At 40.0% G+C, this 16768-nt stretch overlaps 2 protein-coding genes across 2 annotated transcripts in view; one reads left to right on the forward strand and one right to left on the reverse strand.

The window, feature by feature from the left end:
* The window catches only part of fig4a (FIG4 phosphoinositide 5-phosphatase a), a 100055-nt gene that overhangs the window by 44151 nt on the left and 39136 nt on the right, over positions 1–16768 (forward strand). Inside the window, exons 14-20 of the mRNA XM_049589396.1 lie at positions 369–414; positions 3024–3172; positions 4484–4650; positions 10035–10173; positions 12835–12893; positions 14559–14706; positions 14978–15061. Of these exons, the coding sequence (XP_049445353.1) occupies positions 369–414; positions 3024–3172; positions 4484–4650; positions 10035–10173; positions 12835–12893; positions 14559–14706; positions 14978–15061 (792 nt within the window). The remainder of the gene's footprint in view (positions 1–368; positions 415–3023; positions 3173–4483; positions 4651–10034; positions 10174–12834; positions 12894–14558; positions 14707–14977; positions 15062–16768) is intronic.
* Positions 1–16768, reverse strand: part of mettl24 (methyltransferase like 24) — a 356006-nt gene that overhangs the window by 19718 nt on the left and 319520 nt on the right. The window lies entirely within an intron of this gene.

The raw sequence follows: 16768 nt of genomic DNA on the forward strand, positions 1-16768 counted from the left end.
GATCATGTTGGTGAATGCGAGCGATTGTAATTTTGACATCCTCGCATTGGGTTTGCACGTAAGCACCAAAGTCAGTGCAGTATTGTAAATGAGAACATCCTGCTTTTTTTTGGTGTATTACAAAATGTTTCCTGAATATTTCTCTCTGTACTCGTAGTCCTAATGAGGCTTAGTGTGTTCAGATGTCTGCATTGTATGTTTCTACCTAGTCCAGTATGTTCAGCCTTGAAATGGTGATCATAACAGTGATAACACCTCTGGTAGAGGGAAGAGATGAGTACATGTTCCAGCAGAAGAGTTGACATGGGCACTTTGATGATTTTGTCTGTTTGAAGTTAATTTGAAATTTTTTTATTTTTTTTTTTCAGGTGGGGAGATTTAGGTGGACACATCACAGCCAGCGGACGGGTGCAGGTATGTGACATGGCGAACAGGTTTGCTGTAACTTTTGTGTCACAGTTGACCCTTTGATAAGCCCCACCCTGAACACAGTAACTCACTTCCTGCATGTTGCCATTTTCAGAATCCCCCGCTGCTACATGAAACTACAGTAGTCATGCATAGCCAGACCTATTTGCACACTTTGTTTTAGCGCTGTACACTAGCTTGCAACCTACATGCTAAAATTTCAGTGTTTTATGGGGTGTTTTCTTTTGTGGGAATTTAGCCATTTTATTGCCAGCACTCGCCTTTTCACTAAAACAAGTTCCTCCCGACACCATTTTGCAAACAATGTTGCTGCATCCTGGGCTCAGCGCCACCCAAGACAACTGTGATTGGTTTCAAGGGATTCAAAAAACCCAGAACATTTTTTTCTCTTAGGGTACTTGCAGACCCAGGGTTCGCTTTGGTCTGAATCAGGACCCTTTTTAGACAGGTAACAAAACATGTAGCTCAGTGTGTGACGTAAACAGTGACGTGGGAAGCCGCAGCTCGTCAGTCCTATGGCAATTCTCTCGTAAGTCAGCCCGTTCTTCACCGTCCCCGTCATCTGATGGTTAATGGCCTCTTCGTTTGCGCGGGCGAGGAGGGCGCGCAATTCCTTGTCTCCCCAGTTGCTCATCTTTACAGTGTCTGTCAGGTTTGCGTTTCCCTCTTGCTACTAGCTGCTTACTAATTCCTGCTATCAGTTGTTTCATGTTTATCCACCGCCAGTGGGTCGCGCATGTGACATCATCAACAGCTCCTCCCACAAGTCTTCAACAGCCCTTCCCGTTGTGGAAAGCCGCCTCAGTCTTTTTAAACTTAAAGGGTTCCGCCAATATGACTACCCTACGAGGCGGAAAATTGGGCATCTCGGGTCAACTCTGTGTCTAAACGGTCGCAGCTTGCTGGCAAAACGGCCCAACATTTATGGAAAATCTGGGCAAGGGGCGAGGGACTCATTTTGTTGCAAAGTTGCATAATTGCCTCGGTGGTTTGTGTTCTCACAGTAGCATTTACAAGCGGACCAGCGAGAAAGGACCTTGTTGAAGAAGGGTACACTTGCAAGATAAATGTGACACTTTCTAATGTCACAATGGAGGGACAACTACGCAGGTTGATTTTATCGTGGACTATATTGCTGTCATTGTTCATTTTAGTCAAACCATACAGTTTGAAAATGAGGTGCGGCATCAACTAGAAAACAATGTTTTTGTTCACATTAATAATCCTCCAGGACTGTAACATGCTCATGTTTAACCCAAACAATGTGTCATGTGACTGCAGTTGGTTCAGATCCAGGTTGGAACACATTAGCTCTGACAGCCTGATGGACTCTCAGCAGCCAACAACAAAGCGGACAGGACTTTGCAAAGGGTCAATTACGTTCTTTTGTTTTTTAAGGCACTGCATGTTCTCGACAAATTAGTAAATCTCTGGCTCTTCTACAGAAACACATAAGTCTAAAGTAATGGAGACTTTTTATAAGTTGAGTTACATAAGTTAATAAGCCCATATCATGGATTTAGGGCAGTGTGATTTGTAGGCCAAGGAAACAGCTTATGTCATTATGTTTATTTAAAATAGGCTCAGCATTCATTGCTATAGCTGCAAAACGAGGCCAATGCATTTAGTTGCATAATGAGCGTTTTCAAAGAAAACCTTGATCACATATACAATGATCTCTGAATCATCCAAGGTGTTTACTGCAGTTTAAAGGTCACTGCAGACAAAAGGGACAAACATGGAGACACTTTATCTGCTGATACTGTTATTCCACAAATGATCTTTTCATTAAGTTTGTGTCAGACTCAATGACTGTATACAAAGATGGATAACATGTCTCCTCTTCCTCCCAGTGTACAAAAATAAAGCCAATGTATCCCAAATATGGCTGCTGCCATCTTGCGCTGGTGACGGTATTTGTTTGAAGCCAAACGCTGGGGTATCAAGTTCCCACCTCCGACCAATCCTGGGCAGCGCCATCGATCGTGAGCACACTGATAAGCACACACAGCTGTCAATCATGATGTCAAACCCCCTTTAAATTGCATTGAACAGCTAGTTATAGAAAAATGAACTCTTGAACATATAGTGCGATATCACCATCTTCATTTTACAGTCCGTGGTCTGTTCAGGGGTTCTCAAAGTTTTGATGACTTTGGGCCAATTTAGGGAGCCTGCATATGACTCAGGGCCACACAGGAAAAGTGCACAACATGTCTTTCCCATCTCACCTCCACACTAAACTGCAGAGCTGTCCACTACAATTGCCAACCTTAGCTAACAGCATTAGGATTGATCACAGAACGTGAACACCACTGATAACACTCTTGAGGTGCCACCAGTTGCCATGCAGCCAGTAGTAGTACAAACACTTGCTCGGGCATCATAGCAGCCGAGTTGTGTGTTGAATGTAAGCTTTTAGAAGTTACAGTTTTGAGATGAACAGCAGCTAATTAAAATATAATCAGTGTATTTTGTGTCACATTCAGGAGCTGTGCAAAATGTCTGCACTGGGCTGCCTTTGGCTCGTGGGTCACACTTATGCTGTCCATAAATGAAGAGGTGTCATTAAACTTCACAAGTCTTTGTTGTAGACTGGTGTGCTGCGGACCAACTGTGTGGACTGTCTGGACCGGACCAACACCGCCCAGTTCATGGTGGGGAAGTGTGCGCTGGCCTATCAGCTTTATGCACTGGGAATGATCGACAAACCCAAACTCCAGTTTGATACCGACTGTGTGAGGTAAAGCTCCTTACTTAAACGTATATTTTACATATTTTTGTAAAACAAATTTTGTATACTTGATTTAAACAATATGGTGCTCACTAGAACAGTAAATTTAATGGGGAGGCCCTAAAAAACTTCACCTCAAGGCAGTGCATTATGTCCTGGTTCACAAATACCCCTTTTTCACCAAATTAGCTTTGGTTCTTGAACTGTTTAGGATTCTCGGAACCTTGGCGCTAAGTAGCTAACCAGCCCGTGTTTCCACCACTTTTACGTTGAACCTTCGTACTCAAGAATGTGTGAGTGAGTTGCACAATGCACAACATAAGTAAACACTAGCAAACAAATAGCAAAAACTTTTGTTCAATTGTGTCCGACAATTTCTCGCTTGTCTTCTCCATTCTCTTTTCCAACCTGTATAATATGACACACTCACTGATGTTGTCACGGTTCGCACTTCAGGTCTAGGAGAACCTACTTTTGTTTGGTTCCAGCTGAGAACCAACTTTGCAGCTTCTAAACCAATTTATTTTTGGTTCAAAGTCCCTAACTGGTTCAAAATTAGATGCAGGAACCAGAACAGAACTGGTTTAATGTTGGTGGAAAAGAGTGTTTTGTGACTGATAGCACGTTCTTGTCAGCTTCCACTGGGTCATATCGTCACTTTTTGGGTAAGTTAGCAAAACCGTAACCTAAAAGTTAACCCCAAGATTAAACCCACAGGAGACCTCACACCTAACTGGAAGTTTAAACAGAGATGTTTTTTCATTTTTTGTGATCATAAATTTAAAAAGATACACCTAGATTTTTGCTCCTTGTACTGCCAGCATGGCTGCAACCGCGAATACACTTCCTTGCAGATTTTCAAATGATTTTTACCTGACTGCTGATTGTGGTTCTTAAATTGACTGTCATGACGTTATACTGAAAAATATGTACAACTAAATAATGCTAAAATATAGCTTTAGATGAAATAAATAATTTCCAACAACAAAAATCTGCTCAGATGAAGAGTCTGTATTTTGATATCAGTGTAGTACTTTGCATCAGTAGATGCCCAAACAGGCTAACAAGGCAGACTATCAATGTCCATGATCTAGAGTCATCTGATGCGTGCCTCTCTGTTCTGCAGGAGCAGGAAGCAATACATATAGTAATCACACACAATCCAAATAGTGTATGAGATACCCCATTTCACCGGAAAACAAAACAAACAAAAAAAACAAAAAACCAACAACAACCAAACTTAGCATCAGGACCATATTTAGTTTGGTTATTGCTTGTGTGTCAATGTGCGTCTTTGTGTCTTCTGTCTGTGTGGTCCAGGTTATTCGAGGAGCTGTATGAGGACCATGGAGACACTCTGTCGCTGCAGTACGGCGGCTCCCAGCTGGTCCACAGGGTCAAGACCTACCGCAAGATTGCCCCCTGGACACAACACTCCAAAGACATCATGCAGACACTGTCGCGCTACTACAGCAACGCTTTCTCAGGTATGTTACAGAGACGCATTCAGATGCACACAAAAATATTTAAAAAGGGGTTCATTACACCAGCATTTATCAAGCAGCTTTGTTAGTAGTAGTAGTAGTAGTAGTAGTAGACCCCAAATTCCACTTTATGATAAAGCAGTTTTTCCAATTTTGTCCATCCATTTTATCCTGAAATCCATCCATATTACACCACAGTGTGTGAAACTTGAACCCTCATGTTCAAGGTTAGCACAGTATAATAGTTGTTTGAGAGTCCCCCCCCAGTGTCTGCTTAGAAAAATTCTGGCCCTTGGACAAATCTAGTAGACTCCTCTCATACGCCATTCTAGTAGACAGTCTTGAATAAAATAAGCTTTCAGGAAACATTTAGACAAACTGGAAACTTTTCAGACAGCGTGACGTTGATCTGCAGTCATTACATAATCCTGACGCTAATTATTTCCAGATAACAAAGTGTATTGCATGAGCAAGATTACGACTGTCGTAAAGCTAAAACAGAGTCACAGCTGCAAAGACAAGCTAAATGACCCAGACTGTTAGCTTTGCCTTTTACAGCACATGCCACGTGTAACCACCTGCAGAGGTAATGTCAGCTCTGATCATTTTTGGAAGCCTGATCAGGGCTGTACTGCCACTTTTGATTGGTTGCTTCCTCTCTAAAAATAGAGCATATTAACATGGAGTGCTTTATACATCCTGAACACCACATCATAAGTCATATTGTTATACTACATACGTCTACACAGACTGTTTATTTTTCCAGCCTGTTATGCAACACCTCGTTTTAAAATGTTTAAAATGACAAAATGTGGACGTTTATACCTTTCAGCAACAACAGCCAAGCACACACAGGCAGACACATAGCTCCCTGAGGACTGTGGGTGTCAGTAAATGGTGCGTTCAAAGCAATTTCGATGACATTTGCAATGTTTCTGTGGCAATTCCTGAATTTATTGTCAACAGCTGCGAGAGGGGATATTCTGAGGACATTTGATTTTCGATATTACTATCTAGAGAAACACTGGATTTAGGTTTTTCTCTGTTTTGTGATTTGCAGCCAGGATCTAATCACCAATCAGTGCCTGATAAAGTGGCTTTACTGCGCCTGCGACTCGGATTTCTAATAATTTCAAATGACACCCTAGTTTGTAGGTAGACACAGTGCACACAAGTGTTATCACAACACACTAGTAACTGCTCTACATCAACAGGTGGCATGTGAAGCTCCAGAAATGGGAAGGGGAAGGTTGTCTACTGTGTATTAAATCAGGAGTAATAGAGCTGTGCTACTTGACCCACTAAGTTGACCTCCTGTCTGTGTCTTTGCTTTCGACTCTTGTCAGTTAACTTCATTTTGAAAAATGGGATCACTGGTCGGTTGCAGGGCAGAGCCAGGAAAGTAGCATATTGTTTTTTCTGATGGAATTGTCAAGTGAGACTCATATAATAGAGCACACACACACAATTTTTCTAGCAAAGTTGACTTGATGGTCTTTGAGAATTTTCATTTTTTTTCCTCATAAATTTACCACTCTAATATCAAAATATCAACGTTTTTTTTCTTGTAAATTAATAACGATATTATAGGAAATTTTGAAAAAATGAAGCCCACATGAAAGCGCCAAAAGCTGCAGTTCCTCAAATGGCCACTTGAGGCTGGCTCAAGAAGCTAGTCAATCCCCACAGACCCCCATGTTAAAATGCTTTACTTAACAGCACAAATAAACATGTTTACAGCCTGATGCAAAAAACAATTTTGGTCTCTATAGCTAATTTCAACTCTAATGGCAACTGTATGGGGGCTGAATTCTTACATAACTCAACTGTTTACAATTTGTTAGTGCTTAAAGTTATGCATAATTAAGGGCAGGTTGCTTTGAGTAGAAGGCTGTCTGTTGATAGTGTCCTCAGCTTCCAAGTCAGATCCACCGCTCACTCCTCCACAGTGCCAGCCTCTTGCTTAATCAATCAATCAATCAATTTTATTTATAAAGCCCAATATCACAAATCACAATTTGCCTCACAGGGCTTTACAGCATAAGACATCCCTCTGTCCTTATGACCCTCGCAGCGGATAAGGAAAAACTCCCCCAAAAAAACCCTTTAATGGGGAAAAAAACCTCAGGAAGAGCAACTGAGTATGTATGCTCACTTCTGCCTCCAAAAAACCAAGATGGCGACAGCCAAAATGCCTAACTCAAGGCTTCGAAACAGGAGTCTACAAACCAGTGGGTGACGTCACCATAGCCTCGTACATTATTTTTTACAATCTATGATTTAGAAGCAACTCATAGCACATTATAGTACACAGCTGCTTTTAATACTAAATCATAACAATATCTGTATTTTTGATTCTGGACCTGTTATTATTTGGTATCTGAGTGGAAACAAATTTTATTGTGTTGTTCACACTATGAAATAAACCACTTCTATCTTATTCCTGGACATATACATGCACTCAGTGTGAGGGCTCATTTATACTCCTTTTACAAACAAAAATAGATACTTCCATTTCAAACGTTGTAAACATCACTGCCCTAATACTTTCAAGTGTTGATTATGATGGCATAGATACAGCCAATAGAGAGCAGTGTAGGGCAGAGGCAAAGGTTTTACACGACAACAAACGAGACGACTGTGGAAGAGGCTGTAATAATGTACTTTTTAATGGAGGTAGCATTATAGAAGGCCTTTGAGGGTATTGGATACAATGCAACATGTGGACTTAGAATTCTTCTTACTACATCATCAATTTGTTCTGTTCCGCCATATTTAAAATGTTTTTGTCGTCTCCTATGGTTGTCTCTCGCTTTATCTACACTACACTGCCACCACCAAAGTCTCTGGTGGTTCTGCTCTGTTTTTTCTGTATCCGTAAGCTTCCACAAAACATGCACGATGCATGATTTTATTTTTTTTTTGGTTACACTTGATCAAAGTGGATATTCAGAGATGTATTTTCCTGATGTTTATCAGAACATACACACTAATCATCCCAGAGTTCACAGTGAATGACGTATGCTTATAAATCTCTGCCAAGCACTCGGTCAGCTTCTCTCTGACTCACAGATACATTAAGACACACACATACAGTACACAATGCCATATGTTTACAGCCTCGGAAATTGAAGGAGGAAATTCGGATGAGTGTTTTGATGAGACCAGGTGAAGGTGGGCAATTGTGTTGAAATTGAACAGACCTGTGGACAGAATTTTCCCTGTGTGCATTTCATTCATAATACATCTTGTGAGACCAAGCTTTTGTCAGCCGCTTCTGTTGCACATGCTCATAATGTTAACAGCTCATCCATGACTCTTATCTCATGATGTGCTGAATGAATCTCAGGTTGAAAACTGCCAAGAGAAAAGGCTTCGTTGCAGTCTCTAATAGAGGCCAATTTAGTTTCTAATTATCTAACACGAGTGTTGGAGCAGCATGCACGGGGCTTCACAGTTGGGGGACGGATAAAATGGCACCAAACTGGGCAAAACACGTGCTACATGCTGAACACACAAACCCTCACAGAGATTATCTTGGCACGCTCCCATAGCCAAACATGTTGCAGTGTGGCAGTTCAGAGAGTTTTGACTGTTAAGGTGCCTCTTCATCAGAAGAGAACACATGCTTGAGTTCATTTAACGACTCGGCCCACAATGTGAGGGGCAGTTAAATCTTTAATTTTAGATCACCCCCACTATTACACACCAATATGGTCCTCAGCATCAAAAGGGGAATTGAGGAAACTGTAAACTGCCCTGAGCAGAGCAGCTCAACTAGTGTTACACTGCCCCGGAAGAACAAACACAGTCAGCATGCATTGTAAACTCTTACGGCCACAAGTATAGAGGAGACTTGCCTTAAAAGGTTCTGTAAAATTCACCTCTATACAAGACATACTCGAAGTAAATTGAAAACTGCACTTGCTCCATTTTTGTACATGCATTTTCTCATTTGAAGGGTAATACTGAAGTTTTTCCCCAGCTGTCAGAATCACTGTAAGTGCTTCTGTCATTGAGTTTCATAAGTTTCAACACATTGAAATAAAAGTTTTTTTTATCTTTGCCTGACTATTTTCTTGAAAAAAGAAAAAGAAAAAGAAAAAGCTAGAGATGACAAGAACTAGGAGGTATTCGCTGAAACACAAAATTGAGCCATATCATGAAGTCTCACAGTCCAGATTAAAGCAAATAACAATATGAGAGAAAATACATTTTACATGTTTTTGAAGGTTTTGTTCAGGTGCTTTTTATTAAAAAAAAAAAAGTGTTAAAAAAATGTACTGAATGTGTGATTATGAGTGAAAAACTAATAAATAGAGAGAAATGTCTATTTAGGAGCTCACTATATATATATATATATATATATATATACACATATATATATATATATATATATATGTGTGTGTGTGTGTGTGTGTGTGTGTGTGTGTGTGTGTGTATATATATATATATATATATATATATATATATATATAAAACTTTTCTAGTAAATCTAAATTGGTTTTTTTTTCCCCCAAGAGACAACATAGGAGCCATTTATCGATCATATCTGTACGTTTATAACACTCTATGATGGCAATAAGGGGTTAAAAACTGCTGTGGAGCTTCGGAGTGTCATTGACTACAAGACCCATAAGCCTCAGGTGAAGTGGGCCAATTGCTGGCTCTTAAAATACATTTAAACTACAAGAAATGTCAGTGACGTACGCTCCCTCAGCTCAGGCCCTTGTTGGCTATGGAGGCCATAGCAACAGCACTGGGAGCGCCTATTGGCTTAAATGAGGTGTCAATAGAAAGGCCAGAAGCTCACCTCCAAGTCGGTTTGTTTACATGCAAGACAGAGAAATTATGGATAATATATGGAGAAATAGGTCTTTGAATTTTGAGTTTCTACTACAACATGTTTACATGGTGGTCAGAAAACACTTAATTTCTCATAGTGTGTGTTCTGAAACAAACGTATCCACTGTCTGTCTGAAACACTCCGTTTTAACACCTTTCTCAGTCTCCTCTGATTGGTCCGCATCTCCGGGTCTTCCTTATCGTTCCAGCAGGAATATCATCCAAAATCAGGGAGAAATTAACATCAGCAATCAATATTACATGTTTCCCTGACGTTAGCATGTAGCTTTATTCAGCATTGTAGGCTACAAAAAGTCTGGCACGCTATTCTGTAGCCAGAGTAGAATACCGTTAGGAGTGTTTAAAACTATAGGGAACCTGTGATTTTGCTCACAGGAAGAACTTCTACTTCAGTTATTGTATAGCATATGATGCCATTGGGATCAGCTAATGGAGATCCTTTTGAATAAATGAATAACGCTTCAATAATATGTTCTTCATTGGCGTCTTTGCAGTCTCATCTCTTTTCTGATGCTTTTTAGATGCTGACAGACAGGACGCCATCAATCTGTTTCTCCAAGTCTACCAGCCATCAGAGTCCAAGCCTCACCTGTGGGAGCTGCCCACTGACTTCTACCTACATCAGAGGAACACCATGGCCCTCCCTCAGGACAGACGGAGGTAAACACACATATAGTTGTACACTTAAAACACACGACCACTTGCTGTACATACATGGAGAAATCGAAATAAAAACGCTTCCATCTGAATATACAAGTGCAGTTACATGTTTATGGAAAACTTAAAAACACGCATGCACATGTTTTTGTGTTAATTAAATATCTCAGTGGGGAATTGCTCACAAAAAATTGGCACTGCTGTTTCTGAGAAAGCCTTTATCTGAAAGCCCAAGCTATAAAGGACTACCCCAAGCGGTGAAGTTGCTCACGTGGGTGTTTTTTCATGTGATTGCTTTTGTGGTCATTCCAATTGGTAGCTATCAAGCCTCCTCTTTACCTGGGGCACAGAGCTTTGGCCTCAAAGTGTAATTATGCGTGTGGTTCCCCTGAGGTTTGCTTCATGTCTTACAACCATGGCCCAATTTTTGTTGTCCACATTACTGTGGCTTCTGTATCTGAATACTGTGGAGTTAATACTGTGGCTTGAAAGCTCAACATAATGACATGTGCGGAAACACATGCAAATGTAGAAGTCATCTTAAAACAACAAAATGGAGAAATATGCAGGTAATTTAGTAACATTGATTAGGATGTTTTTCATATGTGTTTGTTTTGTCTATTTGCTTGTTTTTTCTAGGATACAGTGAATTAAGTTCTTAGGGTCAGGGTGTGATCAGCTTACAAGCCCTTTAATATGGTGGCCAACAAGTGGCAAATGAGCTGCAACTAGACACAACACAGGCAAATGCAGAAACATCCTTACCAACCATTATTCATATGTCTGTTTTAGATTTAGTCCTAGTCTTGAGATGAAAATGCTTAGTTTTAGTCGCATTTTAGTCATCATAGTTTTAGTCTAGTTTTAGTCGACGAAAATGCAAAACATTTTAGTCATGTATCAGAAATTAGAATCAAGGTGACAGGTTGCATAAATATTTCATTTAGACAAACTTTTCTCCAACTACAAATAATCTCTGAACACTTACAAACTTCAAGGTTCGGGTTCAAGGGCTGATTTATGAGCACACGCTCACTGACCGTCATTTGAAATGCTCAACATGTCTCTATTTCTGATCTCAGAAACTTTGAAACCACAAATAATTAATCTGAGGCAATTAGGATTTGTACCCAGGTTCATTGTAAACTCTGACCTATCTATCTCACTGTTAAGAAGCAGAACTTCTTAAACTCATATCTCACAGAGGTGGTGTTTAAACTAAACTTTCATCTCCGTCAGAGAAAACTGATCTACACTGACAAATAACCGAGCCTCCTACCTGCCTGTCAAACAGCATCAACCCATAAATCTTCCTAAAACAGTGCCGATTAAACAGAGTCCCATGAGGATCAGCTGTAAAGTCCAGTGGTCAGTGGCTGCTTGCTCCACTGCCATTCAGCAGCCAACAGCCACCGCTGCAACTAACAAGCTCTTTAAATCCATTCAAAAGCTCCACCATCCATAGCCAGACATACACACAGCTGATTATTTACTGCTGAATTACAGCTCATAATTTACACCAACGGCTAAGGCTGCTCCGGTGTGAGTGATAATTGGCATTCAATGTCTGATAGTCTACCTTGAACATTTTCGTCACGTCTGGTCAAAGAAAATGAAGCATAGATATCACCTTATTTTTTCATCATCATTTCGATCGCGTCATGGACAAAAGGTCGTTGACGAAAAGTTTTCGGCATAGTTTTCGTCAACAACATTAACACTGTTACCAACTTGACGACACACAAAAACATCCAGGTGATGCCACATGCACAGCATTTAGAAAAAGCGCTGTAAGAAGCCCAGAACACAGTGTGCTGTCAACTTGATATTTTCATGTCGTCAAGTGTTTTCGCGTGTCGACCACCAAACTTTTACATGATGTAATGACTATGAGATACCTGAAATCTCTCGCACCAAAATCAGTGCTGTCCAAAATCAGCACTTCTAACAGCCTTGTTACATTTACTGACTCCTGGTTCCTCTTTTCTCCAATATATGTATGTACTTATTCAAAAGTAGCATTCATGTAGGATGCACACATACAGTACAGGATTTTTGTGTTTATCTCATGCAGTATATATGATTTTATAGTCTGTTTATGTAGCTGTTTTCTGTTCAAGCTGATGTGTTTGTGCCCTGTGAGATGCATATTATCGGTTTGTCACTTGCTCCGTCCTTACTCATCTGCACTTACTTTGTGTATTTGACCCCCAGTAGTTCTGTCCTTGTCATTTGTGCGCATGTGTGTAGGAGCATACTGCAGTACAAGCTCTCCATTGTCTTCATGCTTACATAAAACTAGACCCAGTTTTTTGCTACAGGGCACTAGTTTATGTAGACACAATAGGCCAAGGTAGCTGAGCCATTATTCCAAGAAATTAGCGGGGCTGGAACTGAAATCAATTCAGCAGCCACACACTGTGCTTTTTCTCTCAGACTCACGTAAGTAGCACATCACACACTAAATTATTGTCAGAGCTCTCACTCAAATTGGTAGTATAGAATAAAAGACTGATGTATTCAGGAGTTGTACAGTAGGTGGTCCAGGCAAGCCAATTTTCCTATCTAGGTTATGTGTTGTCCCAGAAGAGACTGTGCAGACTGCAGATCACACACCAGTCAGTGGAAAGTTTAAACAAATTTGTGTATCTTGTCTTTCTGCAGCTACACACTGTGGTGGTCAGCAGGAATCTTGTCCTACCTCCCAGTGCCCTATGATGAAGGTACGTCTTCACTATATGATATCAGCAATAATGTCTGCAACATCTATAATATGTAACCACAGAAGTCTTTTTTGTTTATTTATTTTATATTTAACCCATATTTAACCAGGTAGGTCCTATACAGCCAAACAACCACAGGTTTCTTTCCCAGCTCAGTCTGTGCACTAGAATCAGACCACAAAACTATGTGTTAAGATCTCAGACTATAGCTACAGTCAGATCTCTGCTCAGTCAAAGTACAAATGTACGAAGTGAGTTTGCCCAGTATGGCTTTTATAAATGAACAAATACCAGTGACCAAGTCTACAAAAGGTCAAACATAGCCAACCAGCAGGCTGGTTAAGTTCATCCAACTTTCTGAGTTGGAAATTGGACTGCAGGAGGCGGTCCATTTGAAATTTCCAACTGGGAACTTGGAAAATCCAACTTTTATGTGCAATGGGAAAACACCACATGTATGTTATGTCTAAAAACAGGTATCTGCACATGTCAAGTCATGGCAAGTAAATTGTCTGTGTGGAGAGGTGGAACACATTTGCCAAAATGCATTTTCAAAACCCACTGACTGTCGTCTGAAGCTGATTTAGCTTTCTGTCAGCCTTATTTGCCTATATCTCGCACATTTTCTCTTTCTCTTTGATTCAGTCCAATGCAACTGCTGTCATCAATGCACAAGAACCACCAGTTCTAAAACAAACAAACAAACAAACAAACAAACGGGGAAATAATAATATATTACAGCCTGGGCCGGGTTGGGCCTTGTGGGCTCAGGCAGAAAATCAAAGCTCTATGGCGCATAGAAGAGGAAGTTTTGGTGCAGTTATTCACTGGCTACAGCAGATCTGTAGCCGGAAATATTGGCCTTTGCCCCCAGAGGCTTTTTCATTGTCAGATGATAGTCTATGGGTTTTGGGTTATGTAACGGAAGCAGCTACAGATCAATGCTTTGATCCATTTAAAGTTGTTTATTACCTCCGCCAAGGAGGTTATGTTTTCGCCGGCGTTGGTCTGTTTGTCTGCAAAATAACTCAAAAAGTTCTGAACGGATTTTGATGGAATTTTCAGGAAAGGTTGATAATGGGACAAGGAACAGATGATAAAATTTTGGTGGTGATCGGTTGAAGCAAAGTGGATAAAATAATAAAATGGTGGGAAATCCGAGCTGCTTGGCGGAGGTCTGCGCTCTCCGAGTGCTTTTCTAGTTCTTATTAAGCTTCAAGATGAAGGTAAATCAGTAGCCATCGGAAGTATTCTAGGTTTGTGTGAATTCATCATTGCCAGGATTTTTTAGGAAAATTGTACTAACACAACTAGACACTGTAGTTTTTCATAAAGGAAGCAAGAAATGTATTCGCTGGGCGCTGTTTTTGTCTGCAGATTTGGTGTACGGGACATTTTTATAGTAGAAGAACAGTGTGTGACAGATCATTATAATGAAAAAAAAATGTCACTCGGTACAACATTGTGGGTCGTTGGACTTCTATTTAACAGTTTTTGTACAATAATGGAGCACAGAGAAATAAGATATATCAAGCTTCAGCTACACAAGTGATACTTATTATTTGGTTACATTCATTGTTAGTTTTGTTTTTTTATGGTACATGTTTTAAACTTTGTTTTTTTTTTTTTCTATGTGTTTGCTTGTGCGTTCTGGTGTGGCTGCAGTCTCATGTGAGGAGACCATGAAGAAGGTCAAAGTGAAGAGAGTGAACCGTTTTGAGGAGAGCATTGACATCTACACAGAATTCTTCAAACCTTATGAACTTACCTCCTTTGATGACACATTCTGCATCGCCATGACCAACTCTGCAAGGTGAGTACACACACATGCAAAACCCTTTAGATTTTTTTTTTTTTTACATAAACCCCCCAAAATGGACTGTAATCTACAGGCAGAGATGTTTTTCATCTTACTGCAGCGTTGACGTTATTGCTTAAAAATTGGTGAGGTGTGAATCGACACTGCAGATTTGGTTGACAGTAAACAACTCTGATAATAGTGTACCAAACATTCATTAGCTCTAATTATGATGATATTACAGGATGTCAGCTAATGAGTTTCCCTGCTATATGTGTTCATAAAGGGAATTTATGCCCAAGACTGTCGGAGTGGATCCAAGCCCGTTCACAGTCCGCAAGCCAGAGGAAACAGGGAAATCAGTGCTGGGGTGAGTGTATCTCAGGCAATGTACATGTCCACCTTTGTGATGTTTTGGTTGGTGTTTTCTTTATTCAATTTTTAATGTAATAAATCCCATGTCACTGTGCCCTCACACACGTGGCTTCATTTGACACTATGTTCTCAGGTTACCAAAAACAAGGCTTTGTCCTTTTTCCCATCTTTGTTTAGAACACACAGCGTTTAATTCACCTGTCATGAACTCCATGTGTGTGTGTTGGCATATATTTTTAAAATAATCACTCCTGCACACACATACTGTGAGAGAATAACTCCTTGATTAAAAACTTCATGTGCTGATGAGTCATAATTGTCTCCCCATTACAGCAGCACAGCATGACAACAACTGCACTACACCTGACCGATCTGATGTTCTGTACTGCTTTAATATTTTTCTTTAATGTTTATTCTTTAGTCTTTATTTGGATCCCCATTAGCCTCTACAGAATGGTGGCTTGTTCTCTTGGGGTCATCACCAAGATGATAACAAAAAAACAAACAAAAATTTAAAATCACATAGTATCGATAAAACAAGAAAAGGCAAAACAAGCCAAATATAAAGATAAGAAAATAAGTAGAATGACTGAAATTATATAAAAATATGGACAGTAGGAGCTTACAATGAAGACAAAAACAAGATTGTCACAAATAAATAGCAGTAAAAATGACACTAATGTTGGTGAAGCAACAAAAAAAGGGAAGTCATCCGCATTCATAACTACATTGGTGTTTTTAACACTTATGAAAATGTGAAATTAAAAGCGGACCAAAGCAAGTACCTTGTGGAACACTGCCGTATTTTTATGCTGACAGAAAAGCCCCAACTAGTTTCCTGTCATCCATATTTTTTAACCATTGATCAGTCAGCTGTACTAATGCTGTGCTACTTGAATGTTCATCACTGGATTTCACCAGCTGAGCATAAGTTCAAACATAGCCGAGTTTGAACGTAATTTTTAACTTCAGTCGGAGTTTATGTGTTACTAAATGTTTAAGGGTTGCATCAGCTGAATTAGTTCCATCATATGCATAAATTAAAAATTCAATCTTATGCCTAGCCCTTAGTAGGTGTAGAGTCTACCATGAAATAGCAAATGATATGACAGCTCCCTCACAGTGAAGCCTAAACATCTTGATAGCAGATGGTACATGGGCCAAATGAAAACAATAAAGTACATGTCAAAAAACTTTTCCCAAAATAAAAGGTTTCTGTCATTTTAGGTTGTACTTACCACCCTGATGTATGTTCAAGTGTTTTAAGTGTGGTTTTAATTACATATTTGATGCAGTGAAAAGAGGGTTTGACATCATGATTGACAGCTATGTGTGGCAATCGTGCCCAAGATCAGTGGCGCTGCTTGCGATAGGTTGGACAGGTGTATGGGCGGGAAATTGATACCACAGACATGGCTACTGCACAGACTCTGGCTCCAAATGCCATCACCAGCGCAAGATGGATTATTTTGCCTTCATTTTGGTACAGTTGGAGTGAGTGGAGACATGTTGTCCATCATTATATACAGTCTATGGGCATGAGTGCAACCAAACACTAACTTAATAGTTTCAACGCAGGGTTAGAGAACTTATGTATAGCTGCTGCAACAGGCTGCTGCTCTAGCATGCTGTGATTTTATCAATAGACCATTTTTATCAAAATAATTTAACATTTTATCAAGTATCTTATTTGGCACAGGGA

Source organism: Epinephelus fuscoguttatus, linkage group LG11 (assembly GCF_011397635.1).
Source record: "Epinephelus fuscoguttatus linkage group LG11, E.fuscoguttatus.final_Chr_v1".
Taxonomy (NCBI): domain Eukaryota; kingdom Metazoa; phylum Chordata; class Actinopteri; order Perciformes; family Serranidae; genus Epinephelus; species Epinephelus fuscoguttatus.